Source organism: Ptiloglossa arizonensis, chromosome 1 (assembly GCF_051014685.1).
Source record: "Ptiloglossa arizonensis isolate GNS036 chromosome 1, iyPtiAriz1_principal, whole genome shotgun sequence".
In the NCBI taxonomy this organism is placed as follows: Eukaryota; Metazoa; Arthropoda; class Insecta; order Hymenoptera; family Colletidae; genus Ptiloglossa; species Ptiloglossa arizonensis.
The window spans coordinates 21,723,448-21,741,642 of NC_135048.1; the positions used below are offsets into that span (position 1 = coordinate 21,723,448).

Sequence of the window (18,195 nt, forward strand, 5' to 3'; positions counted from 1 at the left end):
TTTAACTAAATATACGTGTAATCGTTCGATTGTATGTGCGACTAACTTCACACTTTTTACCATGAGAGTTTAATAGGAATTACGGTCGGTGACAGAAGCAGTGTGCATGCATTGGAAACATTCATATATTGAATTTAAAACAAGTTTCTTAAAGATTTTGTAGTGAAAATTTAATAATGCAAAAAATGTCAGATCCGGAATTGGAAGCGATACGACAGCAGCGATTAGCTCAGTTGCAGGCACAACATAAGGTACATAAATAAGCATTCTTATTCTGTTCAACACAAAACTAAGTACTATATAATAAGTTAAGAAGAATATAAATAAAAATGAAAGGAAGTAATAAACAATACCTGAAATTATTACAATATAAAAATTAAAAATACATTATTATGAATTCTAATTCTTCAGAATTAAGCCTGTTTTATCACAGTTAAGTTGTGTTGAAATCAAACTATTTTTAAATATAATGTGTAAGCATTATTTTATAAATATCTATGTTTACTATTTCTATTATTATTGCATTTAATATATAAATTTTTAGGGCAACAATGTCGACAACAAACAAGGAATGGAAGAAAAAAGGCAAGAAATGGAACATATGAAAAATTCGATTCTTACACAAGTATTAGACCAATCAGCCAGAGCAAGACGTAAGAATATTTATATATTTAAGTTTGATACAAATGTAATTGTCTAAAATATATTTTTTCTTTAGTCAATACATTATGTCTTGGAAAGCCTGAAAAAGGAAAAATGATAGAAGGTTTGATATTAAATATGGCACAACGAGGTCAATTATCTAGTAAACTTGGGGAAAAAGAACTAATTAGTTTAATTGAAAACGTGAATCAACAAACACAACGGAAAACTGTTGTTAAGGTTAGATAAAATATGGTATATATAATCATAGTTTCTAAAATTAAGAAAAATTAGTGACAATTATTAAACTCTAGTTTGACAGGCGAAGAGCAGCATTAGATTCCGATGATGATGATTTATTGCACTGATAGATGTTACTCAGCCTGTTACTATCAGGCAGCAACATTGTATTCTACTTTATTTTCAAATACGAATTGAGGTTACAATATATAAATATATGCTTAATTCATTGTATGTTCTTATTTTTTATGGTACATTAAAATAAAATTAAAAAAAAAAAAAAAAGTCACATCCAGCTAATTTTTTTTAATTCAAAATTACTAAGTTGGATTTAAAGTATTATTCTTTTCTTTATTAAATATAATTAAATACACATTTAAAACCCATAATAATTTACTATTTCTAAAAAAGAACTTCCATACTTTGAAGCAAAAATGTGAAAATGTGAAAATTTACATTATGATTTATGTAAACCTCTGATATAAGATATTGTTTCACTACACTTATACAAAAACAGATGTATCACTGTTTCTAAATATAATCACAAAATCCTATTTAATATTCACATTTTTTCACAAATCTTAAACATATTTTATACTTCAATTACTTAAAATTATAATACAAAACAAATTTTTTCACATAATTTATAATAACTCGATTAATTGTATGATTTGTATTGTCTTATAAACATTCCATTTAGCTAAGATTTGTTTTAACCTTTACCAGTGGTACATGGTTTCCTTTGAATTTAGGTTTATAAGTCTCCGGCTTCACTGTTCTACAAATGATATCTAAACAATGGTAATCAATGCTTAAACGACACAGTAATATTTACGTGTCGATATATTTAGTAGTATTCTTTAACTACTTAATTTATTTGATCAATATTTAGTACATAAACAAAATCTCCACATGTTGTCATTGAAATATAGGAAAGAAAAAGTGAAATGTAAAACTGCAGCAATTACATGTTTCAGATCCGTTACATACACGTCTAAAATGATAATAAATGTGGAATAGTATGTAACAACTGTTACAAATACCTCTAATGAATATTCAATATTCTTGTGTATGTTTTGTAAAGAAATAGAATAATTATTATTTATTCATATTTCATAAATCGGTTTCCTTTTTTTTATACTAATATTATTAACTATATATTATTTCTGTATTAGTTATTTAAAAAAAAGTTTAGAAGTAAAAGAAATTAACACTTAAAAAAATAAGCTTATTTTTGACTGAGTAGAAAACAAGACATTATAGTAAAAAAAATTCAAGCATTGTAGCCTGTGCAGTAGCCAGTATTGATCCCTCTTTAAGGGTTATTCATTATTCTATTTAATTCATACAATTTTTTAATTTTATTGACTATAAAAATGACCGTTTAAATGATTCATATAGTTTTTCGATATTTATTTTGACAATATATCGAAATTTTTGAATATTAAATTAGCAAATTTTATTTAGATAAAACTAATAATTGTATATTGTAAAATAATAGTATATACACCTTCATATAATTAAGAGTCTCACAAAATTAATAGAAATAATAATAACCTATGTTTTTTTTTAGTCTTTCTTCATATGATTTGCTCCTGAGTTTTCTGTAAATTTATTTGACATTAAGGAAATGTAAAATATAAATTTATATACACTATAAATTTAAAAAAGAGCATTTAAATTACCTTCTTCTTCATCATCTGCATCTAAAATATCTGGACAACAAATGCCATAACATATTAATGACAAAAATCCAGCTGGTAAGCCAAATAAAACCATTGTCAAGATAGGGTTACCCATCCACATTGCTGTAAGAGTTGTTTTTAATTCAAACCATGATCTGTAAACATGGACGAGCCAACTGTTACCACCATATCGCTGAAAATTTATATTTTTATGTCAATTTGATTTTATTTCACAAAATAATTTAAATTTACAAATATACAAAAATAAGTTTTTATCTACCGGAGCACTTTCATTGCGAATTTGTTCTAGAAAAAACTCTATCACTTGTGGAGTCAATTTTTCTGCTTCATCCTCTGGAATGTGATGATGATTTGTTGTAGTATTAATAACAATTAAACTTGGCAATGGTAGAACCATCATTGCTATACTATTGACTAGATCAGGACTAGCTATCCAACCAAACTGAAAGTGGCTAATTAAAACAATAATAATTACAATTAAATTTCAATTAAAACTAATAATACATAAATTATTGTAACATAACTTACTCATGATACTTTTCTCGTTTGCTCTTAATTATAGATTCTATCATATCTTTAAATCGTGCCATATGTGGTGGTACTTCTTCTAATTGATTTTCTTCTACTACTGCTAAAACCAGATTTTTGTTTGTTAAGAAAAGTTGATTTATATTTCCTCTTGTTACTTTCGGGAATGTAGGAAAACGTTCTGCATTTACCCACTTATATAAGGTTTCGTTTAATTTTTCAATGTCATTCGTAGTATGACCTATGTTGCAAAATATATATCAATATTAAGTATTTAAATACATTAATACTCTAATGTTTTGCTTTTCCATGAACTTTACCAGTGAAATTATAATGTGAATTTTCTTTATAAACAAATAATGCTGGAACACTTCCCCTGGGAGCATGTTTTTCAACAATGTTTGGATGAGATTGGTAGAAAAATGCATGTGGTTGAAACACATCTGCAGTCTTGTGATAATATTCCTAAATACAATATTACTGTTAATCAAAATGTCTATTAATATATTATAGGTAAAATAAAATATCCATACCCATAATGGCCCAAATTTCTCTCCAATATACAAAAAGTATAAATCGCGTTCTTTTTTAATTGTGTCAAAACTTTGAGTTTTTGTTATTTCTTGGACAGGTGGACCACTCACTCTTAATGCAAATTTCACTATTTCATCTCGCGTTCTGTCTCCATGGTAAGTAAACTCTTGCTCACCTTTCAAACTAATAAAGATTAATATCAATGTAAATATGTTTATCTTATATTATAAGGACATATGTAATTTATTCTCTTACAACAAAATAGTTGGAAAGCCTTTAACTTTGAAAGCATGTGCTATACTTGTAAATCGAGTACAATCAACACGTCCTACTCTTATGGATGTTGCATGTAAATGTTGCGCTACATGAGCCCAGATTGGTTCCAAACGTTTACAATGTGCACACCATGGTGCATACATCTAGAATAAAATAGTATTTTAAGTTTATGAACAATAATGTTGCACATGTACTTAAGACATTTACTTTATACTATATATTGTTCGTAATAATTTATATTTATACCATTACTAGCCATTGTCCATCTTTACGAATGTCCAAGAACCTATAATACACTTTGTATCAAAATAATGAATTTTTAGATAAATGCTATAACATAACTTTAACCACTTTGTACCTGTCGCTTAATTCGAGTACACGCGATGCTGTTACATGTGTGAAAATTCCTGAAAAAACTAAATTATGTTTTAATAATAAAATTGCATCTCCTAAACCATATATACTAAAATTTTATATCATATAATTACTATAATTTCATTAATAGTTTGTTTATTATTTTACTAAACAGCAAATAATAAATAAATAAATTTTTAAACAAAATTTTAAGTAAATTAATTTTTCATAATTAAATGTATTTATAATAAATATGATTTATAAAATATTTTCCAGTGAAAAAAATATACCGGTAATCTAACTTTAATTGCTAAAATCAAATTAAAAGACTGCTAAGACACTAGGATATTATCGATCGATAGTATTCGAGGTTATGAACTATGATAGTTCACTGAATAACAGGGTCTCGCTTATGAAATTAATATTAATACAGTGTTATATTTTGCAATTAATTAATTGGAATAAATATACTTACCATAAACAAATGCGATGAGTACGAATTTCGTTAATGTTACCATCGCAGCAAACAGTGGGAAAACACTTCCGTTTAATGCAAAATATTATGCTCAAACAATTTATTTCCACATATTTATAATTGTTAACACTTTTAGCGGTTAAATTGCAACGTATACGACGAATTCCAGTATTTCTCTACCATATTTTCGTTTTATAACGCCACACAGTCTTCATACCGGCTTTTTCTGAACTGCTGAGTTCTGCGCTTTGCATCCGATACCCGCTGACATCTACACCAACACGCGGTGACACAGATTCATGCTGAATGAGGGGAAAGTCACTAATTGTAAATCCTATGTCCTCTTCAACTTCATAGTAGGCTTTTACATATGTATATAATTGTCACGTGATTGAAAAACTAGATGATGTTATTTATACATCATAATAGATTACACTATTCAATAGATAAAAAACTTTTTCTCTGTTTTGCAATATCCATTGAATAATTTTTATAGAGTTTCTCGTTCCAAATACAAATTCAGAAGTAGAATTGCTTTATCGTTCTCAGTTTTTGTAAAACCGCAGTTTTACAAGATAGAGAAGAATTTCCTAGATATTTTGGACAGTGTATATTTTTATTAAATATTGTGATTTTTAATGGGTGTAAATAACCGAACAAAATTTTTAAGAGAACTGATGTGCGAATATCTTACGAAATATTTTTACATTTTTACGAAATGTCACTTGGAAGCATAAATATAATATGCCAACTGCACGAAATATGGTATGTAAGGAGGGGATAAAAAATGCATTAATTGCGGTATGTGGCGTGCGTATAGCTTTCACTCGAATTATTGAAACTACGAAACTGAAAATACTAGCAGATATTTTTCTACTGTACTCGAGTTTACACGTTTCTTATGTGAGTTTAATACAATTATAAATAATTATAACAAAATTTAGTTCTACAAACTGAATCAGTGAATTATTTTGTGCAAATAACGTATAATCACAATTTATGTTGCAAACAGCAGTGTTAATCATTATACTTCAGAAATTATCATTGCTGTAAAACAATCGGTAAGTTAAAAGTCTATATAAGTTAATTTTTTTATATGTATACCAAAATATTATTTACACATTATACAAAAAGTATTTAACTTTCAACTAAATGTACGGGCAAAATTATTGTAAGTTTATTCTCTTCTGTTCTTCTCATATAATTATACGTATCAGTGACAAAATTTTATGGGTTTGTTGATTCAAATGTATCATCGCTTTCTGCATTAGATCCAACCTCATCGAAATCCTGAAAGGAATATTATAAAATAAGCTTTGTTGTTTTGCCGTTGTGTTTATGTTGCATTTTAGATTCTAAATTTTAAAACTCTTACGCAAACTTAATCGATATTTGTACTCTCGGGAAAATCGTGAAGCAACATTAAGAGGAAGATATAGAACGCATGTACGATGTTGAAGATGATCATAATGAAAAAAACGTACACATAGCAAAAAAATACAAAAGGATAAATAATTATGGTGATAGCAATGGTTGCTAATCTTGTCAATATACCGCCCATTTTTCGTTCCTGTTTGCGAGATTCACTTTTTAATTTATTTATATGCAACAATTTACAATCAATTCTTCTAATTTCTAATATTTTTTCTGCATTTAATGAATCATCGAGTTTTCGTAAACGTCAAAACACAATAGTTCGTTAAACTAACAAAAATTATTATTATCGTTTTATTTCGTATCCATGTCATGTAATTTCGATCATACGTAACGAAAACGATCGAGAATGATTCGATCCGATACATTTAAAAAGAGTTGTCCAATATAACACAAACATTTGTAAAAGAAAATCTAATTCTTTTTAAAAAAATGATTGTTTTCCACGTGTTTTACATACATATTATGTAAACATTTTTTTAATAAAAAATGTTCATACCTCTTCTTCGTCTATTTCACTGAATTCGATAGTAAACGGATGAACACCAACTAGTTTAAATATGAGCACAAAATAAATCGTAACCGCTGTGTTAATTAAAGTCATTAAGTAAATGGAATATAAATACATTAAGTACAGGAATGGGAGAATAATTATTTTAATAGAGATTTTAGCTATTCCTCCGAAAAAGTATCCCATGTTTGAAACGAAAGTGAATAGTGCAGATATTTACATACGATTTTTGTTTCAAATTGCTTCCTTTAAATAAACAATTTTTCTATGGAAGCAATAATATATTAAATGTATTTTTTCGGTCCGGGTTAGGTCTGTCTTGCATTATAAAGCATAAATGTCTCGTAGATACTTACAATCGATTATCTAACCAGCTTCATGCGTATTATACGTTACTATGTATGAGCGATTAATAAGTACTGAAATTTTCATTTAGCAACCCATTGAAATGAAAATATACAAAATGATATTTCTCGTATAAAGCGTACCAGTAATATATGTATGTATGTATGTATTTATTATTTGCACGTGAATTACTTTATAAATATTTTTTTTTTTTTATGAATATATAATTGTCTAGCGATTTTTAAATAATTAATATATAGTGGTCAGATCGCATATAGTGACTACAGAGCAAATTGTGGAATTTCCTTCACCACTACATAAGTACTAATGCAAGAACCATGAGCTCGGCACTTTGTACAGGTTTAATTTTTCCATCATATATATTTACATAGTTATTAATATTTAAATACAATCAATAATTTAGTTACTTCTTTTATGGATCCTAAAGTATCCTAACGAAAAAGAATGTAAACAAAATTTTTCCTTCCATTCACTCTCACAGATTGAATTTGAACAATTTTAACAACATAATACCAAGGATATTTTCTAAGTTACAACTACTTCTAAAATTTTCAGTTGTTAAAATGTTTCAAGTTTCATCCATGATAATAATCCGCCAATGATAACCCAAATAAATAGAACTTGGTATTATAATATTTTCCAAGATTAGTAGGTTTGATGGAATTACAAATAACATATAGAAGCAGAGACGAGTTTCTTGCATTTTACTTTTTTTACCGACTTCTCTGGTTCAGTTGAATGTAGTTCCTGAAATTATCTTTCTTAAACAAAGAGGTCACCCGAACACCACTGATATTTTACGTGGTCGGTATTTCAGATCGTTTCGCACCAAGCTCGGAAGATGACATGATGTATCCTATTTTTCGTCTGTGGTTGTAATACTATAGTACCGGAGCAGAATGGAGAAGGTTCCCTAAACTCCGGAGTTTAACTAGGAATTACAACGTGCGCACACCTTTCAATTTCTAAACATTCAATTTTATTAAGGAACCCCTTGTAAGCAACATTATTTTAAAATATAATATTTATGACGTACGTTATTGGTGATATGCAATGAATAAAATTTCATTTAATTTGTTCCTTATTAGAGAAAATAAAAAAAAATTATTTAATACTTTTGGGTAAAATTTAATCTTCTCTAAGATTTATTAACTTAAATTAAAAAATAAAATTAAATATAATAAAATATTGAAGGATAAATATAATGTCAATAGAATAAAGCATTTATTAGAAAGTTTTCTTATAAGTCTGTTTGTTATGTATACTGTAAAACTTACTGCAACTCAATATTTCTGAAAATATTTGATAAAAACTACATACGTAAAAAATACTAAAGTAAAATACGTTTCGTGTAACGGTTCTTTCTAAACTTAAAATACAATTTTATGTATAAATAATTTATTTAAATATTGCAATACTTAATTCTATGTACCTAACAAAATTATATCAGATAAGACTTTTTTTTTCGCCTGGGCTTCGGAACAGGAACTTCATTTTCGATAGTAAATGTTGCATTACTGAGCACAGAACTTCCACTTTCGGAGTGTTTTGTAACGTTCGAGTTATTTTCCGTATCGCTCTGAATCGAATCTTCATTTTTAAGTAATTTAATCGAATCTTCATCGCTGTTTCTATCGATATTACTCTTTTCCACAACGTACGTTCCAGCACTGTCAGATAAATTTGACCGATCATTATCGTTAAAAGAATCGTCGTTGTGGAAATTTTTCTTCTTCAAATTATTTTCTTGCGCCGGACGAATAAAATTAGTTTTGATATTTTCCAATGCTCCAATTTCTCTAAATTCGTCGTAAACTTTGGTCTTTCGATAGTTTGCAGCACTATCGGAAAGAGACTTCGACACATCATCGTGCACATTATTGCTTCTCATTACCTTTGCGCTCTTTGATCTTGTTTTCACACACCAGTCGCTCGTATTCATATTTTGCAGCATTTTCAATTCTACAATCTCACCCTGGACGCTGTTTCCTGGACTCGAATCAAAATACGAATATGAACGATCGTCAGTGCTGCAATACCCTAACGATTTCTTTCTTCTTAATTTTTCTTTTCTCTTTATTGTATGCTTGTTCTGAGTGATTAAAACTTTATCAGTTTTAGATATTTCCTGAGAAAAATGTTTCCCGGTCTCTACATCGCCCGAGGACCTTGATGTATTCGATAAGATTCTGTCAATCTTCTCGATGATGTTATACAAACGGTTCGCGCTTTGACTTTTGAACGTTCGCTCAGTTTCGTTTAATCGCAATAACCATATTTTCGCGTCGGTGGGCCTATCATCTTTTTCAATAGGGACATTGGTGGATTCGATAGAATGAAACTTATATTGTGAGTCTTGATTTTTTAAAATGTCTTCCGGTATTTGTATTCTACAGTTTGATCGCGATTTTTCTCCAGCTGCTGTGGAAACGTTCAAAAATCTCGTTGAAGTGTCGCTATTGTTTATTTCAAATCTAGTCTGTTCCGTCATTTTCAATCCCACGTCCTCACCGGTTACGTCTTTGTTGAATCTCAAAACTCTTACTGGTGCGGAACTGCCGAACGTCGAAAATACTAGCGTGTGTTCATACGGATGATAATCTACGCAGGTCACGGCACGAAAATTTCGATCGAGTATGTACTTCGCGAGAAGAACGCCAGTCTCCAAATTCCACACGTTCAAAGTGGAATCTTCTCCTCCGCAAAAAATTAGACCGCCACATGGAGAGATGCAGGCTGTCGATTGTATCCTAAAATCGGTATTTCACTGTAAATCGCATTATCTATCATTAAATGTCGTATCAATGATGACATGAACAAGATCTATCTTTCTATAACTTCACTTTTTTACAAGTGCAGCGACGCACCTGCAAAACGCAATGCACTTCTGTTTTAAATGAAATCGTATGTATTTTGTAGATAGATCGATACGTACGAAAATATCAGAAGAAGGTTATCGAGAAAAGAATGCTTCGCGAAATATTTCAAATTTCTTAAGAAGGCGCGTATTTCATTCAAGTGTTTAAACAGTTCACCATTACATAATAGATATATTCATTGTTCGAACATCTGCTAATATTTTTACACACGTGAAGAATCGATTTATCGAAAAAAAAGAAAAAAAAAACGTTTATGTAGTTTCATTTAAAAGAAAAGTGCAATTATATTTTGCGGGTAGATCGTTGCACTCCTAAAAAAAATTGAAGTTATAGAAAGTTGAAAGACACTTGCTGTGTCGTTCAACTGTTTCTTCGAACGTTATAGTATCATTCAAGGTAAGTCTCGTGCTATAAAAAAATACCTTTGATTGTTCAGCTCATTGTATTTTTGCAACACGACGCCAGTTGCGAGATCCAACATTCTTAATCCGTTATTTCTCGAATGCACGAGAAGCCTCGATTCTAAAGGGTGCAAAACGATCGTGTTGATTATTACACCATCGACTTCCCTAACCTTTATCTTTCGCGATATATGCCATTCTCTTCTGGACGGTGCATCTCGATTTTTCTTCACCGTCCATAGTATTATTGTGCCAACGCTATCTGCAGTTAATAAATTACTATTCTTTTGAAAGCACATTGAGTTTATGAAGCCTTCATGGCCTTCTAACTCCTGGCTAAGGTCACGATTCTTCGATCTCTTGTCTCGCGTCCAAATGCGCGCTGTCCGATCGTAACATCCGGTTGCTACGATTGAAGTGTCTTCGGGACTAAATTTACCACAGTATACGTACGATGGATGCGGCATCATCTGTTACAAATATAACGAGACTTGGTCTCGATCGGTATTATAGATACGATGATACACATTCTTACCTCTATGTGCTGTACAATCTGATTGTGGACATCCCAAATACGAGCAGTCTGATCTGACGAAACAGAAAGCAGATACTTATCATTGTTGGACCAATGGAGAGAATAAACAAACGTTTTGTGTCCTGAAAATCGGATGTAAACCGTTTTTTCTTCAACCTAAAAGCAATGATGAAGTACATGCGTAGTGTTGTAATAAACAAGGCATCGGTGTCAATAAAATTTGAAAACTTTGCTTATAATTTACCTCGTAAACGATGATAGGATAATCATGTTCCTCGGAATGACTGCAAGCCAAATATTTTCCGTTATTACTAAAAACAACGAAGAAGCACCCGTTCTCGCTGATCTCAGTTTTGAAATTATTTTCGTTCGGTAATTTACAGGACTGCGCAGCTAATCGCGTCCATTTTGACAAATCTATGGAATCCAAAGTACGATTCGAAGCCTTCTGCGATTCGCCACGTGCATCGGATAGATCGTGTAATGATAATTGCTGATAGAAAACAGATTCCAATTTAGGTGGATCGGTGGACGTCACAGTAACAAATAAACTACTGGGGTATTTTTCCCAGTTACTCGACTTCCACCACGTGTACGCCTATAAAAACAAAATTGGCGAAGAGCTCAAATTCTCAAATACAAGGTGACCTTAGAAACTGGAACAAGTTGTGTCTTACTTTTCGATAAAAAAAAAAAGATACAACTCATTCAATTTCTGCCTAAGTATAGTACTTATTTATTGGGCCTGATTTTAGCCTATACGTCGAGAACTGAATGTTCTATTCGCTATTTCTAATTAGAAATCTTAATCAATCTCAGAAGACAATAAAGGAGCAAGAAACGATTCGAGACAGTCGAAGCATCGAAATTTTGTCTCACTTCATTTCTCGGACGTCCGATAATCTATCCTTTGCATGCAGTGAAGCTTTGTCTTTCCCGTACCGTTCCACGCTTACTTTTTGTCCCTTTGATTTGCTCTTGCCGTCGACAAAAAAGAAGCAAGAATTTATGTATTAGGTCAGGACTCCACAGGCATTTTGTAAGCCGTGCATTATGTCACGTTTTCTCCACCGTAATAGAAACTATGTGTTTTAATGTAATTGATTATATAAGCGCGAAACACGGTCTGATACGCTACAGAAATGCCGCCTGTTGCGTGTCGCACGCAACGGACGAAACTCGCCCGTGGAGTTTCGACTCTTGTATCTATATTCAGTGCTATCCGGCGCAATGACCCGTCGTGTGCTGTTTCCCTTCCAATTTATCTCCGTACACACATGCCTATATGTGTCGGAAAACCGGACGATGCTAAAGAGGCAGCGTTCATAATAAGAAAATCACATAGTACGATACACGACATACATAGGTATAGATGCAATAATGTTACATTTAGGCGGAAGTGGGAGGAGTCTAGTATCGCGAGATCTCATTTACTCTTAACAAATAGATACCTAGATATCTGTTAAAGTAAAATTATTCAAGCCTACGGCAACATAGCTTTGTATATCTTTGAAATCACTTACTTCGCACGTGCAAAATCTCTCAAGTTTCTTCACACTCTTTCGAGGTTTGTACAATTGTAATCGAACCATTTTGTCAACGTGAAAGACATTGTTCCTTCCTAGGGGTCGCAGAAAAGCCCATGCAATCTTGTGCCAACAACTTTCGTGACCTGTATGCGATATCGGTACAATTATTTCGAAGTAATTTTACAAACTATCAGAGTATTATATTGCGCACCGACACTTGCCGAATTTATCGTAATTAAAGCTAGCCTCGACGAAACTCAACAGATCGACAATTTCGAAAAGGATTACGACTTGCTCGCCGTCGGCATTCAACAGTGCGTCAAAATCGTGTTCGAACAGTAATTCCTCCTCCCACACAGGCACTATGGATCTGTTTTCCTTAAAATCAAATTTCCCGGTTATTACAGGCTGCAAATATGTTCCCGTACTTGATTCATTCTTTAAATACTCTCCAGTTTCGGTTCTCACTATATGAACTTTCACCATCGGGTGTCTCGTTACATAGTCAATTTCTAACATGTTCGCCCTATGAATCGTTACAAGTATGTACTTTGTGTCCTTTTTGTTCTTTTCTTTCTTTTTCAAATCTACGTTGGTGTTAAGATACGGGCTACGTATCGAAGAATCAAAAATATTCTTGCGATGACTTTTTCCCTTTTCCTTTTCACTTTTCAATTGATACTGATGTTCTGTATGCACCGGTTTTTTTCGTTTTGTAATGGATCTTCTCAATTCGCTTTCATCGTACGTTGAACTCGAATGATTTTCGTCCGGATCGTCATCTTCGGATGTAGATATAGTATGCCGACTGGAATTAGTTTCATCGTTTGCGGAATGCTTTTTACGAATTCTTTTAGTTTTCTTGTTCACCCAACGACCATTATAGTTTGTTAAGACTTCTTCAGAGGAACGATAATCGGACTGTATCGTAACTTCTTCTAAACTTTGCAAAGTATTTGAATCGTTTAAGTTCCATTTATTGCTTTCGTTAGAATTTTTTTTCTTGTTCTGAGAATCACGATTTATTCTATTTTTCGAAGGCACATCGTCGTCGTTACACTCGTCAATACTTTTGATGTCTAATACATCATTTCCATTTTGTCTTTCAAAGCACTTAACATTTGAATGTTTCGATTCGTTCAAATTTTCGGCCATAGTAGTCGCTTGCTCTAAAATGTTCTTTTCGGCTAACGAGTGATCCGATTTTCTTGAGACGCTAACTATTTCTTTTATTTCGATTCCCGCGTCTTCACGATTAGTCTCAATTCTAAGAATTTCCTCGTCTTCCGAAACAAACGCTGCATTATCGAAACCGGAGTGTGTCACTGATAACGGTTGCACCGAATCTTGAATTGTATTTTCTGTTGAGACAGTTGTCCAAGAGTTGCCTCTTACATTCGGTAATCGAAATACTGAAGTATCTTTCGACCAACGTTTTCTTGGTGGTTTTTTTAATTCCTCAATTTGATTTTCCTGAGCACGCCATTGTCTTCTGCTACAGAATTTCTCTTTAACAAAAAATTGATTATTGTGCATCTTAGCCGATTTACTTTTCCTCATTGTTCCTAATCTTCTCTCGTCCATTTTATCCACCAAGGATTCCTGAAATTCTTCTGTTAAATTTATCGAATCCACAACCTCTATATCATTGTGTTCTTTTTTAAGATCTCGATACTTGACCGAATTCGTTTCTGATATTCTGCCTCTTTTCTCATGAAACGTGTCTGTTCTCGAAAATATTTTAGAATTCTCAGGTTCTTTCAAAGGAACATCCGTTGCTTTTTCATCCACTGTTTCATTTTTTCCCTTTCTTTCACCATAACATTTTTCTGCTTTATATTCTTGATGAATATCGACAAAAACATTTACCGATTCCGTTGTAAATTCCTTGAAATCCATAGAGCCCGTATTACCGAATTTCTTCGCCTTATTTTTATCGAATACTTTGAAAGATTTTTCGGTGTTTTTTTTTACGTTCGTTTTATCAACGATATTAGAATTTTCAGATGAATTATCAGTATTACTATTTTTGGTACATGATTTACTAACATTAATTACAAGCGACTGGGAGTTTGTTTCATCCTGATATCGCTTCTTCTTTTTTTTCTTCGATTTTTGTATTAATGCATTTCGCAATTCTAATTCCATTGTGTCTTTATTCATGTCAGAAGTTCAGTTTTCTTCATTATATTGTTAATCTTCAAACTTTTAAATGATATTTATACAAAGTACTCGAGTTTGTCGTAATTGCTCTTCTAAATTAATGTTTTTATTGGTATATAATTATAAAGCAATTTCTTTTTAAAGAGATACAGTACATATACGAAGAATAAAACTGTATTTTGTTTTGTTAACGATAAAAAATTATTTAGAAGGCTACTATAAACGGTTTATATACAATCATATTTAATGAAAACCGTACATCTCGAAAGCAAGGTTTCAAATTTTTATTTTGAAAAGAAAAACATTTATTTTTTACTTTAATCCCTCGTAAAGTTCCATTTAATACTAAAAAAGATAATAATGCAATAACACGAAGTAATCCTGTTTTTTTTCTTATTTCTTACGCAAAAACATTAAACATCATTTGAATCCCTTCAATTTCTTAATTATGCAAGTTTCTCATAGGTTATGTAACACTGGTATTCTTGAAATTCCTTTGGTTGATACGTGAATTGATGTAATTGGATCATTTCCTCCTTCCAGTAGAGTATATCATTTAAAATTCGAATAAAATTCTGTTTACACTTTTGTCAAAATACTCTTGCAAAATTCTCGTGTTAAATTTTTCACATATTTCGTAGTTTGCATGCTTTTCACTGTTTTATCAAAATTATTTTATTATAAATCAAACTAATTTTTTATAATTGATACATTTTTGTAGATATTATTGCTTAGATTTAAAAAAGTAAACTACTTGGTAGAGGAATGCTATATTGACAGTGATATTAAGTGTTAAATTGATTGAAAAGTGTCTATGTACATATTATGTCAATAAGTACGAAACTTCAGCTGTGTTGTTGTGATACAAGTTTTGACGAATCGATAGATAAGTGTGCTTTTATTTTGTAATACGATACTCGCTTATATATATATACATTATTCTGCTGTAAAGAGATTCAAAAAAATGTAATATATATATATATATTGTTATGTATTCGTTAAAAATGTGATCAATAAGTTAAATAAAATAATGTTTGTAAATTATAATTAGATATAAATTAGTATTATACACAGAAAAACAAATTTAATAAACAACAGAATAACGTTTTATTGACAAATTTTAGTACATGCACATGTTTAACAATCATTTTTTTAATTAATTGTTCCATTTATCACGTTTTTATCATTTACTTCCTCATTATCTGTTGCTGTTTGTCTTGCTATTTCCTAGTAAAGTGCAATAAATCTTTTAATTAAAATAAAAAACATTATATGTGGTCTAATATCACATAAAATGTTGAATCATACACACTGTTTTAATGGCACTTTCATAATCTTGTTCACAATTTATTATCATTTCATTATTAGTATCAAGATTGAGACACTTTGAATCTGGTTTCTCATCAATTTTTATACTGCCTGTTGAGCATTCAATCTCAAAATTGGTATTTCGAAGAGATTTCATTCTCAATCTCATTTCTCTATTTTTAGCTTCTATAACTTTTTCTCTCCGTGTCTCTCTATCAAGAAGCTATTAATTGCACTAAGATAATTATAATAAAAGTAAGTTAATAATTTTTAACTTACCGCTGTAAATAAAAGTTTATCATTTTTTTGATTAGTTGTTAATGCTTCTGAGAATTCAAGTAGAAATGTTGTTCCATTTTTATTTGCAACAGCAGCCAATTGTCCTTGTTCATGAGGTCGTATACATGTTAAAATTTCATCACACACCTAATATTTGTTATTTTAAAAATATAAATAGTATATCTAAATAATAATAATCAAATGAACATACTTTTACACTAAGAATTGGTGAATCTTGTTGAATTAATAAATCCCACACATCCAAAGTGCCATCCATTTTTATTAAGAAAAATATGGAAAATCGTGTTACACTCCATGCTCCACCCATTAAGAAGTCCCTGTGACCACTGAAATATAATTTAAATAAAATTTTGTTCAGTTGTACTATTGTATATTCAAAACTGTTAAATATATTTACGGTGTCCAAGCAATACAAGATTCTTTGCAATCTTCTGACCATATTCGTGTTGTCCAATCACCAATAGTCAAAAAATTTTTGACAAATGTTGGATTTCTTTCTAGACTTATCACAGGTCCATATTGTGCCTTAAATCTAGTTGCAATTTTCTCACCTGAAGTTTTACCTTTACGATTTCCTGATATTACCATACCTAATCATAAAAATAAATATATAAAAATAGAAATAAAAATATGTGGATATTAAATCCTGTTTACCATTTTCAAGACCACACATAAAACGTGTACCCATAGATGGTTCAAACTGTAATGCTGAAATTCCAATTGCTTTCTCAATATTTTGATCATCAGGTTTACATAAATCTATCACTAATGTTTCTGTAGGTATTTGTAATTTCCTAATATCCCACCACATTATCTACAATTTATATCTTTTCTTTATTATCTGTAAATATATTTTTATTTCATACTTTACTGTACCTGTCCATCCTTTGAAGCACTAAAAAATTCTGTACCACTTTTAGAATTTATCCATAAGACTTTATTGCATAAATCTCTATGACTAAATTCTACTGAACTAGTTTCAATTGGTTCTGGTCCTTTTCTAATATCCCAACAAGCTACTTGACCAGTCATTAATCCACCAACTAACATATTACTATCCTTAGAATTATACTCCAATGTTAAAATTGGACAGAATGGTTTTAATGTCATATAAGGAATATTTGGACTTTCTATAAATGCAATTAAATTTTCTTACTTACATATTCTGAGCAAGTCAAGTTTAACTTACCTACATCCCAAATATATGAGACAGGATTATCATTTACCCCCTTTTTGAAGTCAGTATTACAGTAACTAGCTGCAAAATAATTTCCCTGATCTGGCGACCAAGACAGGTGGGTTACTTGTCTTTTCATTGGTAAAATATCACGATATACATTCACTGTACGTGAATATGCTCTTTGTGTTAATAAACTTGGTTCCATGTAGCTATAGTATTGTTCATAAATATTACAAGTATTGTTTTGCAATATACAATGTTCTATTGACTAAAAATAGTAAATACTATTATTTATATCAGTATATTAATTTATAATAAAATTTACTCTTATAAATAAATAATGTAAAAGGAAATATAAATACAGGTAACAATTGAAGCATTGTATGAATATACAGTTCATCCTTTTCTATTTTACGTTTATATCTAATTATTTGTTCTGTATCTTTTATATTCAGATCCTTTGGCCAGCCACCTTCAGAATGACACATACTATTATCTTTGAATGTTTCAGTATTTGTGTTTACCTAATTATATTAATAACATATATTAATGTATTTACAAAAAATTTTAGCATGAATTTATACCTCATGAGCAGAATATGTTTTGCCACATTGAGTTCCATGAGTTGCAGGATCTACTTGAATATAATTATTCATATACTCTATATGTGGTTTAACATCAACTTCTATTTTTTGAAAATCTGAAAGGCTGCATTGTTTTCCAAATTGTATTCTTTTTTTTGTGTAAGTATATTGTAAATTCATGTTTTTCATATGTATAGATTTAATATTGATTTTCAGTACAACAAACACTAGCTGTTGATGATTTATTGCA

The 18,195-nt window shown here is 30.5% G+C and overlaps 4 protein-coding genes across 7 annotated transcripts; 1 reads left to right on the top strand and 3 right to left on the bottom strand.

Annotated features, from left to right (window-relative positions):
- Positions 1–51: 51 nt before the first annotated feature.
- On the top strand, positions 52–1,167 carry Pdcd-5 (programmed cell death 5). Its single transcript, XM_076319549.1, has 4 exons — positions 52–251; positions 545–653; positions 719–882; positions 957–1,167. The coding sequence occupies exons 1-4, from the start codon at positions 177–179 to the stop codon at positions 1,008–1,010; spliced, it is 402 nt and encodes a 133-aa protein (XP_076175664.1). The 5' UTR covers positions 52–176; the 3' UTR covers positions 1,011–1,167.
- Positions 1,168–1,271: 104 nt separating this feature from the next.
- On the bottom strand, positions 1,272–5,060 carry Tmx3 (Thioredoxin-related transmembrane protein 3). Of its 3 annotated transcripts, none has more exons than XM_076319488.1 (10): positions 4,756–5,060; positions 4,285–4,333; positions 4,173–4,212; positions 3,906–4,069; positions 3,650–3,833; positions 3,437–3,581; positions 3,117–3,357; positions 2,848–3,040; positions 2,568–2,760; positions 1,272–2,486 (listed from the first exon to the last, which is right to left on the bottom strand). In XM_076319488.1, the coding sequence occupies exons 1-10, from the start codon at positions 4,796–4,798 to the stop codon at positions 2,452–2,454; spliced, it is 1,287 nt and encodes a 428-aa protein (XP_076175603.1). In that variant the 5' UTR covers positions 4,799–5,060; the 3' UTR covers positions 1,272–2,451. The 3 variants fall into 3 exon arrangements, with proteins under 3 accessions (XP_076175603.1, XP_076175613.1, XP_076175595.1); XM_076319480.1 differs by having other exon boundaries at positions 1,273–2,486; positions 4,285–4,342; XM_076319498.1 differs by lacking the exon at positions 4,756–5,060 and having other exon boundaries at positions 4,134–4,212; positions 4,285–4,341.
- Positions 5,061–8,279: 3,219 nt separating this feature from the next.
- On the bottom strand, positions 8,280–18,125 carry LOC143150843 (uncharacterized). Of its 2 annotated transcripts, XM_076319372.1 has the most exons (14): positions 17,946–18,125; positions 17,724–17,885; positions 17,371–17,629; positions 17,058–17,311; positions 16,836–16,995; positions 16,579–16,771; positions 16,372–16,507; positions 16,161–16,307; positions 12,632–12,788; positions 12,405–12,553; positions 11,126–11,479; positions 10,882–11,037; positions 10,368–10,816; positions 8,280–9,816 (listed from the first exon to the last, which is right to left on the bottom strand). In XM_076319372.1, the coding sequence occupies exons 1-14, from the start codon at positions 18,123–18,125 to the stop codon at positions 8,508–8,510; spliced, it is 4,065 nt and encodes a 1,354-aa protein (XP_076175487.1). In that variant the 3' UTR covers positions 8,280–8,507. The 2 variants fall into 2 exon arrangements, with proteins under 2 accessions (XP_076175487.1, XP_076175479.1); XM_076319364.1 differs by lacking the exons at positions 16,161–16,307; positions 16,372–16,507; positions 16,579–16,771; ... (3 more) ...; positions 17,724–17,885; positions 17,946–18,125 and having other exon boundaries at positions 12,632–14,656.
- Positions 15,419–16,131, bottom strand: LOC143153893 (uncharacterized). The gene is made up of 3 exons (XM_076325530.1): positions 15,886–16,131; positions 15,750–15,800; positions 15,419–15,517 (listed from the first exon to the last, which is right to left on the bottom strand). The coding sequence occupies exons 1-3, from the start codon at positions 16,048–16,050 to the stop codon at positions 15,419–15,421; spliced, it is 315 nt and encodes a 104-aa protein (XP_076181645.1). The 5' UTR covers positions 16,051–16,131.
- Positions 18,126–18,195: the final 70 nt, after the last annotated feature.